The 21394-nt window shown below is 43.5% G+C and overlaps 1 protein-coding gene across 1 annotated transcript in view; it reads right to left on the bottom strand.

The window, feature by feature from the left end:
* kcnh3 (potassium voltage-gated channel, subfamily H (eag-related), member 3) overlaps positions 1-21394 on the bottom strand; it is an 868694-nt gene that overhangs the window by 158004 nt on the left and 689296 nt on the right. Inside the window, exon 8 of the mRNA XM_068035730.1 lies at positions 17507-17791. Within this exon, the coding sequence (XP_067891831.1) occupies positions 17507-17791 (285 nt within the window). The remainder of the gene's footprint in view (positions 1-17506; positions 17792-21394) is intronic.

Raw genomic sequence — 21394 nt, 5'->3', positions numbered from 1 at the left:
TGAAAGAATTATCCACATTGTGGGAAAAAAAATGATTGCAGATGCTTTGTCTAGGATTTAACTTTGCTTTGAGTTATCTGAGTGCAAAGATAGTACAAAGCAGAGCCGTATTAGCTATGGGTAAAGAATGCATGCAAATGAATGTGTAAATGTATTTTAATATTTTTCATTTTCTGTTTTTTCCATACTTTGTAATGAAACACATCTGAAAATGGCATTTCATTCCTCCAAGGATGGAGGTGTTATAAAAGTGCTTCCAGTTTTTGTTAATTTTTTGGGGGGACTTGGGTTTTATAACTGAAAAAGATTCCATAAATGCTGGACTTGATGTTTTTTTTTAAAACAGGTCATTGGAAGGTCTTTTGGACTTGGCTTGTAAATGACCCTTACTAAAATTCACCTGTCTTCAGATAAGTACCTAGCGGGGGCTTTTTGATGTGGGGAGGATGTTTACAGAGAAGTGACAGATCAAGATTTATAGGAGTCAGGGGGCTTGACTCTTGAGATATTGTTTCTGGTTTTGCTTTGGACAGAATGGGGTGTGGACAGTGTTTTGAAAGGAGTTAAAACAAAATCCACCTTCCAAGGACAAAACCCCAGCTCAGCCTTTTTCATCTCTTTGAAAAGCCTGTCAACTTTTCCATCTCTTTGAGAAGCTCTTAGAAGCGAGTGTAAAAAATAGAGAAATTGATGTTGCATTCCTCCTGAAAGGCGTGCCAGAGACCCCTGTTGTGCATTTCTCCTGGAAAGCTGCCAAACTGATGTTCAATGTTGCCTGAAAAGAAATGTTCTAGAAAGATCCCAGTGACAGTTGTCTACATGTATTAGGGACTCCAGAATAAAGGGACAACTGACATCATTCCACATTTCCTTTTTTCTTCAAGAATTAGCAAGTATTTGGCCAAAGTAATCTTTTTGTTTTGTCCTTTTTTGGTAACAGAGCTCTAAAGAGAAAATCTCTTTATTTTTCGGTTAACTGGGGTGTGTGTGTGTGTGTTTGTGTGTGACTAATGTAAAAAGGGAACTCTCATATTTCAATCTGTGTGTTAATGCTTTGCTTCGCTACTGGTTAAGTTTCAGCACTTTATCTGTACAGTTAATTTTCACTGAATCATAGAATTGTTACAGCACAGGAGGCGGCCATTTGACCCATCGTGTTTGTGCTGACTCTCTGAAAGAGCAAGTTACCTAGTGCCACTCCCCTGCTTTCTCCCTGTAGCCCTGGACATTCTTTCTTTCTGGATAACAATTCAATTCCCCCTTGAATGCCTCGATTGAACCTGCCTCCACCACATTCTCAGGCAGTGCATTCCAGATCCTAACAACTCACTGCGTGAAAAGGTTTTTCCTGATGTTGCCATTGCTTCTTAAATCTGTACCCTCTTGTTCTCGATCCTTCCACTAATGGGAATAATTTTTCCCTATATACCCTGTTCAGACATCTCATGATTTTGAAACACCTCCATCAAATCTCCCCTCAACCTTCTCTTCACCAAAGAAAACAGTCCCAACTTCTCCAATCTATCCACATAACTGAAGTTCCTCATCCCTGGAACCACTCTCTTGAATATTTTCTGCATCCTCTCTAATGCCTTCACATCTTTCCTAAAGTTGTGCCCAGAACTGGGAACAATACTCCAGTTGAGGCCGAACCAGTGTTCTGTTTAGCAACTTCTTACTTTTGTACTCTATGCCCCTATTAATGAAGCCTATGATGCTGTATGCTTTATTAACCCGCTCTCAACCTTTCCCGCCACCTTCAATGATTTAAGCACATATTCACCCAGGTCCCTCTGATCCTGCACCCCCTTTAGAATTTCACCCTCTTTTTTACATTGTTCCTCTGCATTTTTCCTACCAAAATGAATCACTTCACACGACTCTGCATTAAATTTCATCTGCCACTTGTCTGCCCATTCTACCAACTAGTCTTAAGTCCTATTGAAATTCTACACTATTTTCCTCACAGTTCACAATGTTTCCAAGTTTCGTATTTTGGAATAGTGCCCTATATGCCAAGCTCTAGTTCACTAATATATATCTTGTGACACTGACACTTGGGGAACTCCACCACAAACCTCTCTGTTTCCTGTCACTCAGCCAATTCCATATCTACATTGCCTCTGTCCCTTTTATTCCAAGAGCTATAACTTTGCTCACAACTCTCTTGTGCAGCACTTTATCAAATGCTTTCTGGAAGTCCATGTACACCACATTAATAGCATTAACCTAATCAACCTTCCCTGTTACCTCATCAAAAAACTCCAGCAAGTTAATTAAACACCATTTGCCTTTCACAAATCATGCTGGCTTTCCCTAATTAACCCAGGTTTGCCCAAGTAACTATTAATTTTGTCCTGAATTATCATTTCGAGAAGCTTCCCCACCAGTGAAGTTAAATTGAATGGCCTGTAGTAGCTGGGCTTTGCACCCTTTTTTGAACAAGGGTTAAACATTTGCAATGCTCCAGTCTTCTGGCACCACTCTTAAGTCTAAGGAAGACTGGAAAATTATAGCCAATGCCTCTGCAATTTCCTCCCCCACTTCCCTCAGTATCCTTGCATGCATCTGATCTGGTCCTGGTGTCTTATCAATTTTAAGTACAGCAAGCCTATCCAATACCTCCTCTTTATCAATTTTAAATCCTTGACATGTCTGAATTACTTCCTCCTTCACAAGGAACTGTGCAGCATCTTCTTCCTTGGTAAAGACAGATGCAAATTATTCATTTAATACCTCAGCATGCCCCCTGCCTCCTGCGTTAATACCATTTTTGGTCCCTAATAAGGCCTTTTTAAAAAATTCATTCATGGGATGAGGGCATCGCTGGCTAGGCCAGCATTTATTGCTCATTCCTAATTGCCCTTGAGAAGGTGGTGGTGAGCTGCCTTCTTGAACCACTGCAGTCCATGTGGGACAGGGACACCCACAATGTTGTTAGGAAGGGAGTTCCAGGATTTTGACCCAGCGACAGTGAAGGAATGGCGATATAGTTTCAAGTCAGGATGGTGTGTGGCTTGGAGGGGAACTTGCAGGTGGTGGTGTTCCCCACCATTTGCTGATCTTGTCCTTCTAGGTGGTAGAGGTCGTGGGTTTGGAAGGTGTTGTTGAAGGAGCCTTGGTGCATTGCTGTAGTGCATCTTGTCGATGGTACACACTGCTGCCACTGTGTGTCGGTGGTGGAGGGACTGAACGTTTGTGGATGGGGTGCCAAACAAGCGAGCTGCTTTGTCCTGGATGGTGTTGAGCTTTTTGAGTGTTGTTGGAGCTGCACCCATCCAGGCAAGTGGAGATTATTCCATCACACTCCTGACTTGTGCCTTGTAGATGGTGGACAGGCTTTGGGGAGTCTGGTGGTGAGTTACTAGCCGCAGGATTCCTAGCCTCTGACCTGCTCTTGTAGCCACGGTATTTATATGGCTACTCCAGTTCAGTTTCTGGTCTACTCCTACTTTTACCACCTTTTTACTATTAATATGCCTATAGAAGGCTTTTGGATTCCCTTTTGTATTAGCTGCCAGTCTCTTTTTATACTGTCTCTTTGCTTCTCTTTTTTGCTTTTTCACATGCCCTCTGAACCTTCTATACTCCGCCTAGTTCACGGTTGTATTTGCCACCTGACCTCTTTCATAAGCACACTTCTTCTTCTTCATCTTAATCTTGAATATCCTCCAATGACAATGTTGAAAGGGTTAACTTTCTTCTCTGTAGACTTTGTCGTTAATCAGATTTCACTGCTATATTGTAGGGTGGATAAAATGTTACTATCTCACAGTCTGATTCTTTGTTTAATAATCCTTGAGATGTTATCTAGTGTAGTAAAAGCACTAACTTTGAACCAATGCTGCAAACTGCATTCCAAGATTGGCGTCTCTTCTGAGTTTGATGCTTGATGGTGTCCTCCATTTCAACTGCCATGATCTTGAGCTTTCTTCTGATAAGTTAACCTACTTATTGTCCAATTGTGATGATTATGCCTGTTTTTCTTTGCATTTCTTTTTCTGTTCCTGCAAGATCTAGAATGTTGCTGTCTCTTTCCTCTGAGTCCACTGTTCTCTTTGTCAATGTGCATCATCAGGTTTATTGCAAATAACAGTCCAAATAATAAAGGTGATGAGACACATCCATGCCATGCATCAGTCTTTAAATCATTCCATTGTTCCATTCTCCATTTTAACACAAGTTCTATCATAGCGTTCCTTGATGATATTTATTTTCTTCTGATGAAGTCCATAATAGTGTAAGATAGCCAGGATGTGATCTATCTCAGCAATCAAAGGCCCTTTTAAAGTCAGTCAAATTAATGAAAAAGTTGACATCTTTGGGATAGTTTTACAAATTTTGCATTCCCAGCACAGAAGTACATCAAATAGCAGGAATTCACAATCACGATTTTGCTATTTGCTCTCCATTCCTAAACAGAGTCTTTGCTTCTCTCGCCTATATCCTTACTTACTTCATTCAGCAGCACACAGATACCTATCATCCAGTCAGTGTTTGTAACTCTTATTCGTGCAGGGGCTTCGGATTCAATCATTTTCTGGGCTAGCTAAAACCAGCCCTGTGTGAAATTGACAATTAGGATCTTTCTTATTGAAGTAGGAGCTTTTATCCCACAAAGTTAACAAATGATGCAGATCGGGTTAGTAAAGGATGTTCTTTGTCCAATGATTTTCTAACGCTATAATTGGTCGCACTTCTTCAGGTTGAAACCTAACTCTATTTCGAAAAATACAATGGGCCCCGACCATTGCTGCAAAGCTTTCAGGTTTAATAAAGTAAATATCAGCTGGTTCCACATACATCACACACTCAGTAAGAGCTCCTGAAGACTGTTAGGTAGGAAGACATTAGGTATTTGGAATGCTAGATTTGAAGCACCAATTTCAAACAGTAATGAGCATGTCAATTTTCGAGTTAGTGTGTATGGTGTTATGGTCAAGTGAGGAGGCATCAAACGGCTTCCCTCTTTTCCCTCTCCTTGTTTGACCACAACAGGTTTAATTCTTTCTTAAAGTGGATGTACTGACCAATTCAGTAGGCGTTTGATTACTTATTTGCTCTGATCATAACAAGAACCAGTAGGACAGGTTTTCTTGAATTAACAAAGAGGTTAACTTTACTGTACCCAAAACCAAACTAATAAAAATAATAAAAAACGCACCAACTTTCACTCACACGCGCGCACGCGCACACACACACACACACACACACACACACACACACACACACACACACACACACACACACACACACACACACACACACACACAGGTTACAGTGTGGGAAAAGGCAGATTAGTTGAGTCAGAGTCCATAGAAAAAAGGGGTATACAGTCAGTGGTGTTTGGTGACTTGGCTGGCTTTGAGTTGAATTCGGTGGTCCGGAGGCTTTTAGTTTAAACAGATAGATGACGGGTTCGGTGGGTCTCTTGGAGACTGCAAAGTAGATGATTTTCTCTAACGGGGTTTCTGATTGTATGCAAAGGTGGTCAATCAACAGGCAGGATTTGAAAGGATTTCAAGCTGGAATGAACAGAGAGAGAGTGAGAGAGAGAGGGGGGGGGGGGGTGGACCCCCACTTAGCGTCTGCCCATGTCAGAATCCAAAAGCTTCTCCTCTCTCTGCTGCAGAAGGACACAAGCTTAAAACCACAGTCACACAGTCATTCGAACATAGCAGTTAGCAGTATTTCTCTTTTGCTAAAAAGAACAGGTAGTTCCTTTAAACTTCCTGGGTCTTGGTTCTTGCTGGGACATGAGCAGACATTAAGTCTCCCTCCTCACAAACATTGCAGTGTAGGATACAGTGCATACAGAATGCATGTAGCATTCATAACAAAGTAGACAAACTGATAAGGCACATTGAAGTAAAAAGATATGATCTGATAGCCATTATGGAGACGTGGCTGCAGGATGACAAGGATTGGGTCCTGAATATTGAGGGGTATATGACATTCAAGAAGAATGGGAAGCTAGATAAAGGTGGAGAGGTAGCACTGTCAATAAAGGATGGCATTGGTGATGACCTTGGTTCAGGAGATCAGGATGTAGAATCGGTTTGGGTGGAGATGAGGAATTGTAAGGGAAAGAAGTCATTAGTGGGAGTGGTCTACATGTCCCCTAACAGTAACCACAATGTAGGACGAAGCATACAAGAAGAAATATTGGGTGCTTGTGGTAAAGGGACGGCAATAATCATGGGTGATTTTAATTTACATATAAACTGGAAAAATCAGATTGGCAATAGTAGCCTTGATGAAGAGTTCATAGAATGCTTTGGAGATAGTTTCTTCGAGCAGCACATTCTGGAACCAACCAGAGAGCAGGTTACGTTAGACATGGTATTGTGTAATGTGACAGGATTAATTAATGATGTCAGAGTAAAGGCACCTCTATGTAGCAGTGACCACAATATGATTGAATTTTACATCCAGTTTGAAAGAGAGAAAAGTGGGTCTAAGATTAGTATTTTAAACTTAAATAAGGACAACTATGTGGGCATGAAAGCTGAGCTAGCTGAAGTGAACTGGATTACTAGTCTAGGCGATAGATCAATAGGTATGCAGTGGCAGACATTTAAGGGGATATTTCAGAATACTCAGAATAAGTATATTCCTACTATAAAAAAAACACTAAGGTGGGGGCGACACCATCTGTGGTTAACTAAAGAAGTTAAGGAATGATCAAACTTAAGGAAAAAGCATATAATTGCACAAAGATAAGTGGCAGGTCAGATGATTGGTCAGATTATAAAGAACGGCAGAGAATGACTTAAAGGTTAAATCAGGAGAAAGAAATTAAAGTATGAGAGGAATCTAGTGAGAAATGTAAAAACGGATAGCAAGGGTTTCTACATGTATTTAAAAAGGAAAAGAGTAAGTAAAGTGAGTGTTGGTCCTCTAGAGAGTGAGAATGGGGAGTTAATAGTAGAAAATAAGGAAATGACAAATGAAATGAAGAAATATTTTGCTTCTGTCTTCACTTTAGAGGATATAAAAACATTCTAGTAATAGCTATAAATCAGGAGGTGGAAGGAAGAGAGGAACTTGGTGAAATTACAATCACCAGGGAAGCGATACTGAGCAAACTGATGGAGCTGCGGGCTGACAAGTCCCTGAGTCCTAATGGACTTCATCCTAGGGTCTTAAAAGAGGTGGCTAATGAGGAAGTAGATGCGTTGGTGTTAATTTTTCAAAATTCACTGGATTCTGGAAAGGCTCCATAAGACTGGAATGTAGAAAATATAGCCCCTCTATTCAAGAAGGTGGGGGGGGGGGGGGGAGGGGGGGAAGGCAGAAAACAGATAACTATAGGCCAGTTAGCATGATGTCTGTCTTGGGGAAGTTGTTAGAATCAATCATTCAGGAGGTTATAGCTGGGCACTTAGAAAAATGCAAGGTAATCAGGAATAGTCAGCATGGTTTTGTGAAAGGGAAATCACGTTTAACCAATTTATTGGAGTTCTTTGAAGGACTAACATGCACTGTGGATAAAGGGCAGCCCGATGACGTACTGTGCTTGGATTTCCAGAAGGCATTTGACAAGGTGCCACATAAAAGGTTATTGCACAAAGTAGGAGCTCATGGTGTAGTGGGTAGCATATTAGCATGAATAGAAGATTGGCTAGCTGGCAGAAAACAGAGAGTATGCATAAATGGGTCCTTTTCTGATTGGCAGGATGTGACGAGTGGAGTCCCGCAGGGGTCTGTGGTGGGGCCTCAACTTTTTATAATTTATATCAATGACTTAGATGAAGGGAGTGATGACATGGTCACTAAATTTTCAAATGACACAAAGATGGGTATGAAAGAATGTTGTGAAGAGGACATAAGGAGGTTGCAGACCATTATAGATAGGTTAAGTGAGTGGGCAAAAATCTGGCAGATGGAGTATAATGTGGGAAAATGTGAAGTTGTTTACTTCGGCTGGATTAATAAAAAAGCAGAGTATTACTTAAACGGACAATGACTGCAGAATTCCAAGGTGCAGAGGGATCTGGGTGTTCCAGTGCATGAGTCACAAAAAGTTAGTATGCAGGTACAGCAAGTAATAAAGAAGGCTAATGGAATGCTATCCTTTATTGCGACAGGAATTGAAAATAAAAGTAAAGATGTTATGCTTCAGTTATACAGGGCATTGGTAAGACCACATCTTGAATACTGTGTGCATTTTTGGTCTCCTTATTTAAGGAAGGATGTGAAAGCGTTGGAGGCGGTTCAGAGGTGGTTTACTAGATTGATACCTGGAATGAATGGGTTGTCTTATGAGGAAAGGCTGGACAGACTGGGCTTGTTTTCACTGGAGTTTAGAAGAGTGAGGGGAAACAATTGAAGTATATAAGATCCTGAATGGTCTTGACAAGGTGGATGTGGAGAGGATGTTTCCTCTTGTGGGGGAGTCCAGAAGTAGGGGGCACTGTTTTAAAATTAGGGGTCGCCTTTTTAGGACAGAGATGAGGAGAAATTTTTTCTCTCAGAGGGTTGTGCGACTTTGGAACTCACTGCCTCAGAATGTGATGGAGGCAGGGTCATTGAATATTTTTAAGGAGGAGATAGACAGATTCTTGTTTGGCAAGGGAATCAAAGGTTACCAGGGGTAGATGGGAGTGTGGAATTCAAGACACAAACAGATCAGCCATGATCTTATTGAATGGTGGAGCAGGCTCAAGAGCTGAATGGCCTACTTCTTCTCCTAATTCTTACGTTTGTATGTTCTGATGTTCTTAGTCCCAGCAGTGGCCTCCACTCCTGGTGGCACTGCTGGGACTGAGAGCTGCCGGCCCGCTGATTGGCCGAAAGCTTCATTAGGTGGGACCTCCCGCCTCAAGGAGGTGGAAGTCCTGCCCAAGGCCAATTAAGGGGCTGGGGAGTGAAAAATCCCAGTGTGGCTCCCCAGGTCCGGCAGAGGTGAGCTCGCCCCCAACTTTCCATCCGGGCAGGACCTCCCACCCAACTTAAAACTCTGGCCATAAATTCAGATCTCCAGTTGGTGGATTAAAGAAAATTATCATTCAACAAAGCACATTGTCATAACAATGGAAACTTAGAAGATTTCTGTGCAGGTATCAATTTTCTGTTTTCTTGCACAAAGTTTCAGTCTATGCCCCTGTTGAGACAGGCACCCGGAAAACAGCTGTGTTTGGGGCTAGCTGAAGTCAGGCAGGTTGACACATTTGGCTCTGGCAAGGAAAGGTGGGGAAAGATTCAGCTCAAGGGGAAATCCAGTGCTCAATTGCGAGTTACCAGATTGGATGTAGAGCAGCTAAGCAGTTGGAGATTTTGTGCATGACTGGAAGAGGAAGAATAGGTGATTTGCCTCATAGGATCTACACAGAAGGCAAATTAGAGAGGTGGAACCTTACTTGCTGAGCCATCTTCAGCTTTACTATCTAGCCAGTTACTTTTGCCATTTCTTGCATTATTTGGATTTCTTTATCTTCATCTGTTTCAAATTGTCACTAAAGAGTGAGGAGAGAGTTCTTCCTTTGGATCTTTACAAACCACTTCTACTAGATATCCGTGTGTAGAAAGATCAACAAGATTTTAGTTTTCTGTGCTATAATGTTGGCAGACCAGCAGTTCTTTGGTGTGGACGAATGGCCTCTTGCTTGTGAGGGGCTCCTCATTAAGATGGTCTCGAGTTTCAGGTGAAACTCAAGACTAATAAGCAGAAGGAACCCTTATGCTGGTAAATGGCTCCCTCTAACCAATCTGCTAGTCAGTGTGATGCATGATTGAGTAGGTGTTGTGGTAGAAGACCAGCCTTATAGATAATTAAAACATTCAGTAGGCTTTCTGCTTTCCCCTTCCCAGAATGAGCACATATTCAAGTTGCTGGAACCTGTGGAATTTTACTTTAGCATGAATCAATGTCTTCAGGAGAGAAGGGGAGAACATTATGGGAGCGAGAAAATTAGCAGAAAGCCCTTTGTAGCTGCTTTAATGGTATAAGCTTCTCTCTGGGGCACTCTATGGGTGAAATTTTAAGGGGGCTGTGGTGACAGGTTGGGAGGCGAGGGTGCAGACAAAATGGCATGGAGTGGCACCAGGCAACGTACCCGACATTGTCCTGCCCTTATGCCTTTTTGTCCATGGTGGGCACTGGGGCGAAAGGGAAGTCCACTGGGAGACCAATTGAGCCACTCTAGTGGTCCATTAAGGGCCACTTAAGGCCCCACTCCCGCTTCCGCTGGCATTTAGCTAACATCGGAGGGGCCCATTGCCATGGGGAGAGTCCGCCAGGTGAATCCTCGCAGCTTCCTAGGGGGCTCTGGGGTGGGGGGTCTCCTGCTCAGGCACCCTGTGGCCCATGGTGGGGGGGCACCACCACAGCAGCAAGGGCCCCCCTGCTGAAAGACCCCCCCTTTCCTCAGTAACGACCCCCACCCTTCCTCCCCAGGGGATGTCTGAGTGATCCCGGTGAGCCCGACTCCACTCACCTATCTTCTGGGGCCTCCTCCATGGCTGCTGCTCCAGGCTTCCTGTAGTACCAGCAGTGGCCACCGCTCACAGTGGTGCTGAGGCAAGATTTTGTCCCTTAACAGGCCTCCCTGACGGCGGGCAGTTAATTGCCTGCCCGCTGTTGATTTTGACTGGGGGTCCAATAAAGGACCAGGGCGGGGTTACCCCCTGCCTCCTGGTCCGTTGCTGGGATCTCCACTGCCGACATAAAATACACCGCTTTATATAGATATTCTGTGAAAATGTTTAGCACTTGCGAATACTCTCGTAGAATAGTGAATAATTTTGATTTTTGCCACTAAAAGCTAATGAAACATGACCAGAGCACTATCGCCATCACTGCAAGTGAGGCCTGACAGGTTTTGAAGTCACAAAAAAATGAAATTAATTGCTGCCTGACTCTTAGAAGACTGGAGCAATATTTATTTCATTGAATAAAAAAAAACAGAAAAAAGAAAAACCAGTTTATACAAGTATTTAGACCCCATTGAAATTAGAGGTATCCTAGTTCTGGGAATTATTGTAACACTTCTCATTTAGTACACATAAAAAATCAATTTGAAGACTGTAGGTAAAACAGATTGTGCATGAAATATATAAAGTATTCAATAGTTCAAGTATATATAATGCTGTAAAATAGCTTCTGATTCCATGGAGTGTTTAATAACCTAAGCAATTAACAAGCTTGATTAAGGATATTATCATATAGCTGCAGCAACATTAATAGATAAATCAAACAGCAACTAAATAGTTCACTGTAGAGAATATAAAGCCAACCAATGCTATTTCATTGCTGACATTTTTACAACAGCTGTAAAAATAGTATATCTCTACACATGGTACTCAATTTCTGATAAGTAAATATGCTCTTGTAGCCTTCAGAAAAATGATCCTTGCCTGCGCAGGAAGGCCAAACGCCTTAGGCTAATAGTACAGCTGAGGTGAAACCATTCATGTTTGCAGATGCTGCAGTGTTCAGGAAATGACCATAGCAAAGTCAAACAATTCATATAGGTTTTCATAGATAATTTCTGTGTTGGTTGAAAACGACTATTGTCAATAGACTACAAACATAGTGCAAGGTAATCAATGCCACCTAAGCTGAAGCAGTAAGTTATGTCATCTTTGCAAAATAAAGAAAGAAGGACTTTCATTTATATAGCACTTTTCACAACCACTGGACGTCTCAAAGTGCTTTACAGCCAATGAAGTACTTTTGACGTGGTCGTCACTGTTGTAATGTAGGAAATGTGGCAGCTAATTTGCACACAGCAAACTCCCACAAACAGGATAATGAGCAGATAAAGGGCAGCATTTTTAAAGCCCGCCTCTGGGCGAAAGAATTTGTGCCCCGCACACAGGGGGCACACGTCGCAGAGCTGCCGTGATTTCGGATGTGGCGGCTCATTAGCATGGCCAGGGCAGCCGTTCCCCCCCCACTCATGATATAGAGGGGACAGGCGAGCCGTCCCCAGCAACAGTGCACCAATGCGCAGGCACAGGTGCCATTTTTAAAGCCCTCAATGACCATTTAAATTTTTAAAGACACAGTGACTGTAATGTTACGACCAGGTGAGAAAGGTGTCTTGGGGTCTTTTACTGTCTTCACCTGGTCTTATTGTAACAGGGTTTTAATTTTTAACACACTGTGTTTTAACTCCCCCTTGGTGAATCCTTGTTCACCACTTTCCAATTATAAGGCAAAGAAATGAGCACAAACAAGCTTTCTTAGGTTTAAAGAAGAAAAGTGAAATTTATTAAAACTTAAACTCTAATACGGTTAACGCCAACGGATATACGATGCGCCCACTCTAGCATGGACACGCGATATACACACATACAAACAGAGACAGAAAAGAAAAGAAAAATAAAATGGAGAGGCTTGAGGCAATATCAGAAGAGTTTCTTGTTTACTGTGCTTTGAGCTCACTGTAGTACTTTTGTAAGTAGTCTTGCTTTTCGTCGGGGCCCAGTATTCTTCTTAAACCTTGTTCACTGTAAGAAATTTTACTCTCTTGGGGTTCATGTGTCTTCAATGGTTTCCAAAGCTGGTGAGAGCGAGATGAGAGCTGACAGGAGAGAAGTGCTCTCAGTCCAGGAGAAAAGCTTTCTGATTTCAAATTCCTTGTTGGAAGTTCAAATTCAAGAAACGCCAAGTTAGTCATGTGACCAAACCAGTCCGACCACGTCTGTTTGTGTATTCAGCCATCTTAGCAGTTAACCTGGAATGCTAGCCTTTCCACCTTCAACGTCTGGTAATCAGAAATCCATTGTAGATTAAATTGGAGCAGGGAATAGCCCCTTTGTTCTTTGAAGTACTGTTTGTGGATATGCTCTATGTCTCTATCCAGCCAAAGTTTCCAATTGTTTTTTTAAAGCAAGTTCTTTCTTCACCAACAACAGTCCAAAATCAATGTTCATGTGACGAAATTAAATTTCCTCATTCTTGGCAGGTGGGGAGCTTGCCTGACAGTAAAGTTTATAAAAATGAATAAAATAATCTTTCCACGCCCTCTCCCGCACCCCCAATGGCATTACATGCCATTCCTGCCCTTCGTTCCCCACCAACCCCACCCCCCCCCAACCCCCGGAACACCGACCATGAATATTTGACCTTTCCCCCAAAAGTTCGGAACCTTTGTCCTTTATCCCTTCCCATCACGTCATGACCAATCTGAAGAGTTTGACCCCCGACCCCCTCCCACACTGAAAAAGGTACCTCCTCCCTACTCCACACAGGTGTCATGCCTTGTTTCCCTGAACGGGAATTCGAAGGCGCAGCATTGCTGGCTGCCTGAATGAAGATCTCAACCTGATGTCATAATCGCTGTGGCCTGCATATTAATTAATTGTAAGTACACATTTGCATATTGTAATGCAGGTCCCGTTGCCGAGCGGCGGGGTGGCTGCCACGAGGCCTTGCCGCCGCTGCCGAGATCAGGATGGGCCCTGCCAGCATTGGTGGCGGGCCTCATCCGTTGTGATCTTCATGCCCCCCCCCGCTACCTTTCCCAGCATCAGAGACCCTTTAAAATTCAGCCAAATATGTTTTTGTGAAGTTTTTTGAGAGATAAATATTGGCCCCAGGACACTGGGGATAACTCCCCCACCTTTCCTCAAAAGAAGAGCAGAGGGATCTTTTACATCCACTCAAGCAGGCAGATGGAGCTTCAGTTTAACATTTTATCCAAAAGACAGCACCTCCAACAATGTAGAACTCCCTTGGTTCTACACAAGAGTGTCAGCCCCTGTTTTCCCCTGAAATGGGACTTCAACCTGGAGCATTGTGATTAAGAGGTGAAAGTGCTACTAAGAAAGCCACAGCTAACATCTGCTATAACCAGCTAGTCACACAAGGATTGTTTGAGAATTGTATAAATAGCTCTCCCGCACCCTGAAAACCAATGGTCTTCAATTTACATTTTGAAATATAGCATACATATATGTAATTCCTTTAAAATTCTTCTCTCCATTATTACTGTGTTATTTATGCTGTTCTGCTCTATGCAAACCTGCTTAAAACAAATAAACGCTTTTTCTAAAATTACAAGAGAATAGAATTTTAAGTCAATATGTTGAGCATTCCTAGACTATTATCCCACAGCATAAAGTCAACTTGTTTGCATTCATGCCCCCAAACTGAAAATAATGAATTGGATATGATAGAATCAGTCCTTAGTTTGACCTGAGGTGATTCTACTCTTCTCTCAACCCAAGGCCATTAGATTCAAAGCCAACACTCAGAAACTGACTCAGCTCAATGATTGTGATTCCAGGTTGGCATCACTTGAGGACGAGAAGTCTGCCTTTGAACAAGAAATATGAATCCAATCTGAATCAAGCTTGTTAAAGATCAAAAATAGCGCAACCCAATTAAATTATGTGAGTTTGAATAAGTTTTATTTTTCAGCCTCAGGCCACACTGACTCCTACATTTCATAGCTAAACTGGAAGGCAATTCTGTTTCTTTAGCCAAGTTTGCAAAGAATTTTTGCAAAAGATCTGTAATGCTATTCCAAAATATTCTGGCCTCCTTTACACCACTGCCTACATTCTTTTACCTGCTGCTAAAGCAAGTTTTAAGAAAAACAAAATCTAAAAAGCAGTTTTTATTGCTGGAACTTCAGCCAATTGCAGAAACATCTCACTCATCTTCCATTGGGTTTCACCAGGACCACTCGGCTCCAGACTTCATTACAGCTTTGGTCCTAACATGGACAAAAGAGCTGAATTCCAGAGGTCAGGTGAGAGTGACTGCACGTGACACGAAGGCAGCATTCGAGTGTGGCATCAAGAATCCTAGCAAAACTGAAGTCAAAGAGGATCAGGGGGGAAAATCTCCCCTGGTTGGAGTCATACCCAGTACAAAGGAAGATGGTGTGGTTGTTGGAGGCCAAACAACTCAGCCTCAGGACAGCACTGCAGGAGTTCCTCATGGTAGTGTTCCAGGCCCAACCATCTTCAGCTGCTTCATCAATGATCGTCCCTCCATCATAAGGTCAGAAGTCGGGATGTCCGCTAATGATTGCACAGTCTTCTGTACCATTCATGACTCCTTAGATAATGAGTCTGTGCCTGCATGCAGAAAGACCTGGACAACATTCAAGCTTGAGCTGAGAAATGGCAAGTAACATTCGTGCCACACAAGTACAAGGCAACGACCATCTCCAACAAGTGAGAATCTAATCATCTCCCCTTGATGCTCAACAGCATTACCATCGCTGAATCCCTGCCATCAACATCCTGGGGGTTACCATTGACTAGAAACTGAACTGGAGTAGCTGTATAAACACTGTGGTGACAAAAGCAGGTGAGAGGCTGGGAATTTTGCAGCGAGTAACTCATCTCCTGCCTCCCCAAGAGTGTTCACTGCCTACAAGGCACAAGTCAGAGTGTGATGGAATACTCTCCACCTGCCTGGATGAGTGCAGCTCATCATCAAGAAGTTCGACACCATCCAGGACAAAGCAGTTACTTGATTAGCACCCCATAAATTACCTTAAACATTCACTTCCTCCACCACCAGCGCACAGTGGAATCTACAAGATGCACTGCAGCAAACAGCGAAGGCTTCCTCGACAGTACCTTCCAAACCCTCGACCTCTATCACCGAGATGTTCAAGGGCAGCAGATGCAGGGGAACACCACCACCTACAATTCCCCTCCAAGTCATACACCATCCTGACTGGGAACTATATCGCTGTTTCTTCACGGTCGCTGAGTCAAAATCCTGGAACTCCTTTCCTAACAGCACTGTGGGTGTACCTGCACCACACGGACTGCAGCAGTTCAAGAAGGCAGCTCACCACCGCCTTCTCAAGGGCAATTAGGGATGAGCAACAGATTCTGGCCTTGTCAGCAATGATACAATGCCATGAACAAATAAAATAAATTATGATGTCAGGAAACATATGGTGAACTGGGAAAAATAGAAAAAAGAAGTTTGAGCAACAGTGCCTCACTTTTTTATTCAGTACTTTACAAACTTTCCAGTTTCAACAATGAGTTAAACAACTTTAAATCATAAACACTGCTCCTACCTTCGCTTGGGAAGCAGGTGCTGGTAATGGAAGGTGGCTGCAGCAGAGCCACTGGGAATGAAGGAGACGTTAGCTGGTTCTTGGGGTGGGGATTCCCTCTTGGTACACGGCCAATGGGGTGGTCTGTACTCCTAGGCCTGGGTTTTATCCTGATGGGGGTCTCGATGTCTGGAAAAGGCCACGCTAAGAATCCTGTGGTGCCACTTCCGTGGGAGGCCCACCAAATCTAGTGCCAGTTAGGCACTTAGGTGGAGACCCTGCGGGCCTTCCACAGGAACCAGGGCCTTGGCACCAGAAGCCCTGCTCTCGGAGAGTTGCCGGCCAATTACAGACCAGCAGCTGTTTCATTGAGCAAAACCACTGCGGAAGCGGAGGCTGCTGCCTGTGGAGCACCTACCCGAGGCCCAGGAGCAGAACTGGACCCAGACCACAGGTAGGTCAGGACGGGAGGGGTCTTGCGGGGTGGGGGCCTTGGGGGAGGGGGTGTAGGGGGGTCGTTAGCAAGGGCAGGCTGGTGGCTCTCAGTGGGCCCCCTCTTCCCGAAGCCGGGTCTCTCAATCAGCCACTAACAGCCTTTTAACGAGGGACACCGCACCCCCCCCCACCCCCCGCACCCCCGCAGCCATCAAGCAGCCTGCACAGTTTTCCCAGCCGTGCTTCCCGTGCAGCGACATGGCCGCCCACCGCTATGGTTAATTGCACTGGCAGTGGGATGAGGCCCTCAATTGGGCATTAATTGTTCAGTTAAGGGCCTCAATTAGCGACTTAATTTTGGAGGAGGCGGGAAGGTGGTGGCTCTTCCCCCGCCACCATCCCACCCGACTTCATGCTCTCCCTGCCTCCAAACCTGCTGTGGGGGGGGAGCATAGAATTCCAACCTGGAGTCTACCTACCTTTCTCCGCCAGATTCTTGGGCCACGGGAGCATTCTCTTTGTCAGATTTTCAATGCTTCCATCCCACCTCTGTTGTTCTGCTCTCAAATATTTACACCTCTTCTGCATCTTTTTTTTCATTATTTGTCTCATGATCACCCCTTTTTGCCTAGCACCATGCACCCTTTTGTCATTTTATCATTCCTGCCCTCCACACACAGACCTCTCCCTTTTGTTCTTTTCCTTCTCCCTTTTCCCTGGCTTTGTACTTGCTTAAAAACTGTTGATCTCTAACATCCTCCAGTTCTGATAAAAGGTCATCGACCTGAAAATTTAACTATGTTTTTCACTGCACAGATGCTGCCACGTCTGCTATTTCCAGCCTTTGCTGTTTTGATTAAAAATATTTATTGATATGTTTAGCATAAAGATCGATTTGAATCTGAAGTGTCTGAATTGCGCCAAATTTTGATATTTGCTTAAATTATATTAACAAAGCCCAAGTCAAGTCCCAATTGGTTTTGATGATCATTGTATCCCAAATGACTGCAGGCATTTCTGCTTAGACTGTTAAACTTTTAATTGAAAGAAAAAAGATGCAGTGTTTACTTTAGAACAATATGCAAACCTACCTCCTATTAACATGGTGCAAATGGAAAAGATCTTTTCAGCATCAGTGTTAGCCGAGACGTTCCCAAAGCCCACACTGGTTAGGCTGCTGAGTGCAAAGTAGAGTGAAGTGATGTAGGAGCTTCGGATTGAGGGACCACCGAGCAGTTCAAAACTGGAACTGTTACCTCCAGAGCTGGTGTTAATGGAGGTGGTCTGGATTGTGGAGTTCACAGAGGTGGAGACACTTAGTGCAGAAATGGATACATATGGAGTTCCCAACCGCTTTGCCAACTCATGAAGCCAACCTGGAAGAAATAATGGGAACGCGTATTTATTAAAGTTATTCCACTTTGGCTCTGGATGAAACTCATTCAGAATTTATGAAGGAAATAAAAATGATTTGTCCTGGACAGTTTTATTTTGCCATGCATGTTTTGAAGTTCTGCTAAGAAGGCTTCTTTTGAATTCTTCAACTATACAGTTGAAATTACTTAAGAATACCAGGATAACGCATGGTTTGCCACACGTCTATGCCACTGCTAGTCTTTGTTTCTCTTTCTTGCCATTCAGAGTTGCTACACCTTGGTGACATCTGTATAAGTCTGGGGAGAAGGAATTTGATATTCAACTTGATCATCACACAAAATCTACAAAGTCACCTCTCCTGTGGTACTTGCAACATCAAATTAAAACTTATACATTACAGAATAATAAATAGAGCACTTTATAGTTGCAACAAATGGTCTATATTGCAGAGCCACATGAACTGAGGGTCCTCTGGCAAAGTGGATGAAAACAATGACTACATGCAGAAATATTGGGAATTTTTGGCTCCTCCTTGCCTAAATATTGAAGAGCTGAAAATTTAGAGAATCAATATAAGTGCCAGGAAGCATCCACTTGTGACCTTCAGTGCGGACCCTGTCAAAATATATGGGGCCGCTTCTTTTAAATATGGCTGGAAAGTTCCTGTGGCACGCTTGGGTGAATCTCTTATACCTGCCTGATCCAGAAATTCAGGAGTGTGCAATTAGGGGAGGTGGTTGCTACCCTCTGCCCCTGACCCTGGTTCCAAAGCATCTTTTAAATAGTCCATCGGTTCCTCATTACGAGGGAGCCAAAAAATGTTGCAAATTGTTTTTAGCACCTTCAATGGTCCAGGCCACAACTCAAACCTGGATCCCAAGGTGGGCTCCACTTGTGTTGATCAATGGGCAATGTTTTCACTAGGTATAGCAAACATGCCCTCTCGGCAGAGGGGCCCATGTTTGAAGCTCTGATCCAAACAAGGTTCCATGGAAATTAGGAACATAGGAACAGGAGTAGGCCATTTAACCCCTCAAGCTTGTTGCGCCATTCAATGAGATCATGGTTGATCTGTGACCCAACCTCATACCTGATATCCCTTGATAGCTTTGGATAACAATTTTTAAATAAACAATTGATCTAGAATCAATTGCTGTTTGGAGAAGAGAGATCCAGACTTCTACAGCCCTTTGTGTGAAAAAATGCTTCCTAATTTCACTTCTGAAAGTTCTGGCTCTAATCTTTAGACCATACCCCCTAGTCTTAGGCTCTCCAATTAGCAGAAATAGTTTCTCTCCATCTACCATATCAGTTCCCCTTAACATCTTGAGAATTTTGATCAAGTCACCTATAATTTTTAAAATTTCAGGGTATACAACTGTGACAGAAACCCCAGATGCCAAATGGAAATATTAATTTCATCGTATCAAACTCTGCCTGAGACATTTCCTGGGCATTATTACAAATAACCTTTAAAAAAGCAGAACAGGGCAGCTAAGATGGCCATGCACAATTTGCATATGAGAAGCCAAAGGCCGGCTGGGAGACAGAGGTAATTACCAAGTCTAGCCAGAACAATGGGGGCAGTCACTGATTAAATTACCTAGAATGGTTTTGTCAATGTTGATTGTCAAAAGCCATCGACACCCATTGACTGTGAAAGAGCCAACGCTCCCCCCCCACAACCAAATATGTTTGAACAGCTTGAGAAGAGCCTTGAATTTCAAGGACATTTTCCCAGAAGTTTCTGTTTCAAATAAAGAGGTGATCATATCACTCATATCACATGACTGCTTGTGTAACTCTGGGAGTTTGTGAATTGTGCCTCAGAAGGCAGACTGTAACTGCAAGCCAGCAAGAAAGCACCTGTCTCTCTCCAGCAAGGATCCAGGGAAGCCTCAGCTGCAAACCTACAGTCCAGCACAGCCAACAACCAGGGGGCACAGCTAAAGCCCCTCTTCTGCCTTCTGGAACCAGAGAAGCAAGCCTGAATTGTGCACATGTCCCAGTGAGGATTCAGGACTACAATTTCAACTAAAGACACTGAGACTCAGTATTTAAATTCTATTTATTATGAACTTTACTCCAACCTCCCAACTCTGTTTTCCTCTGTAATCTACTTGTGTGTGAGTGTGGGTGCGTGCGCCACTCATGTGAATGTGAGCATGGATGCGTCGTGTATTTTAGTAATTTTAATCGGTTTATTGTGATAAGGTTAATAAACTTACATCTTCCTTCTTTAAAGTCAAGAAAACCTGTCTAATTGGTTCATTTGCATTTACATTAGAGGAGCAGGAGCAAGTGTTCATTGAGGTGGTAAGTTGTGTTAAAAAGGATAAACCCTGTTGCAGTCAAACCAGAGAAGGTGCGAAAGAGGAGCCTGAGACCCCTTCCTCACCTGGTCGTAACAACAACCTTAGTTTGTTTAAACTCTCCTAGTAGCTGGAGTCCAGGCATCATGCTAGTGAATCTACGCTGCACTCCCTCCAAAAACAATATTTCCTTCCTCAGCTGTGGTGTCCAGAACTGTTCACAGTATTCCAAGTGTGATCTAACCAGGGCTTTGTACAGCTGAAGCATGACTTCTACTCCCTTGTGCTCTAGTCCTCTTGATATAAAGGCCAGCATTTCATTAGCCTTTTTGATTATTTTCTATACTTGTTCATGATATTTTAATTATCTCTATGCCTGGTCCCCCAAGTCTCTTTGTACTACCATTATTTCTAGCTTCCCACCATTTCGAAAGTACTCTGTTCTATCCTTTTTAAGTCTAAAGTGAATGACCTCACATTTGCCAACATTGAAATCCATTTGTCACAGTTTTACCCTTTTACTTAACCTATCAATATCTCTTAGTAATTTTATGCTTCCATCTACACTGCTTACCATTCCTCCTAGATCTTTATGTCATCAGAAAATTTGGATATGTGGCTTTCCATCGCATCACCTAACTTGTCAATAAATACAGTGATTAGTTGAAGCACCAACTCAGGTCCTTGTTGGACAACACCAGTCACATCCTGCTAATTAGAGTTCCTGCCCTTATTCCCGACTCTCTGGGCTATACCTTTCTGTTCAGGGTTAAGTCCCACCACCGGGGACAAAAGTGGGAGCCGACCCAGCTCCGGTGGGCAGCGGGACCCTGGGCGGCATTTTGCCATTTTCTGTCAATTATAAGGCCACCGCCAGGGCTGCTATCCAATTGTGGACGGCGACCCATCCCTGCCCCCAGAGCAGCTGGCCTAAACAGAGGGCTGGCAGCTCAGTAGTGCCACCTCTACTGGTGGCTACTGTAGAGACTTCAGTGTGAGGGAGAGGGGGTGCGTATCAATGCTGCGGCATCCTTGAAGAGCAAGTGAGTTAGTTTTGAATAGCCAGGCAGACCCCGGCAATTGGGGGAGGAGGGGAACTTATGGGAGAGGCTCGATTTGCACTGATGGCAAGTTAGGCACAGAGGTGGCCATTGCTGCCAGGGGGTAGCTCTGTTGGCCATAGAGCGCCCATCAAGGAGGGCCCCACCCAGAACCTGCTGGGAGGCTGCCAGGCTGCATGGTGGTCTCCCCACCTGTTGAGGGGCCTTCCTAATGCAGGCAAAATGGCCG

Source organism: Heterodontus francisci, chromosome 7 (assembly GCF_036365525.1).
Source record: "Heterodontus francisci isolate sHetFra1 chromosome 7, sHetFra1.hap1, whole genome shotgun sequence".
Lineage (NCBI taxonomy): Eukaryota > Metazoa > Chordata > Chondrichthyes > Heterodontiformes > Heterodontidae > Heterodontus > Heterodontus francisci.
Note: the sequence above shows the minus strand (reverse complement) of the source record. Positions and strands in the feature narration are given on the sequence as shown.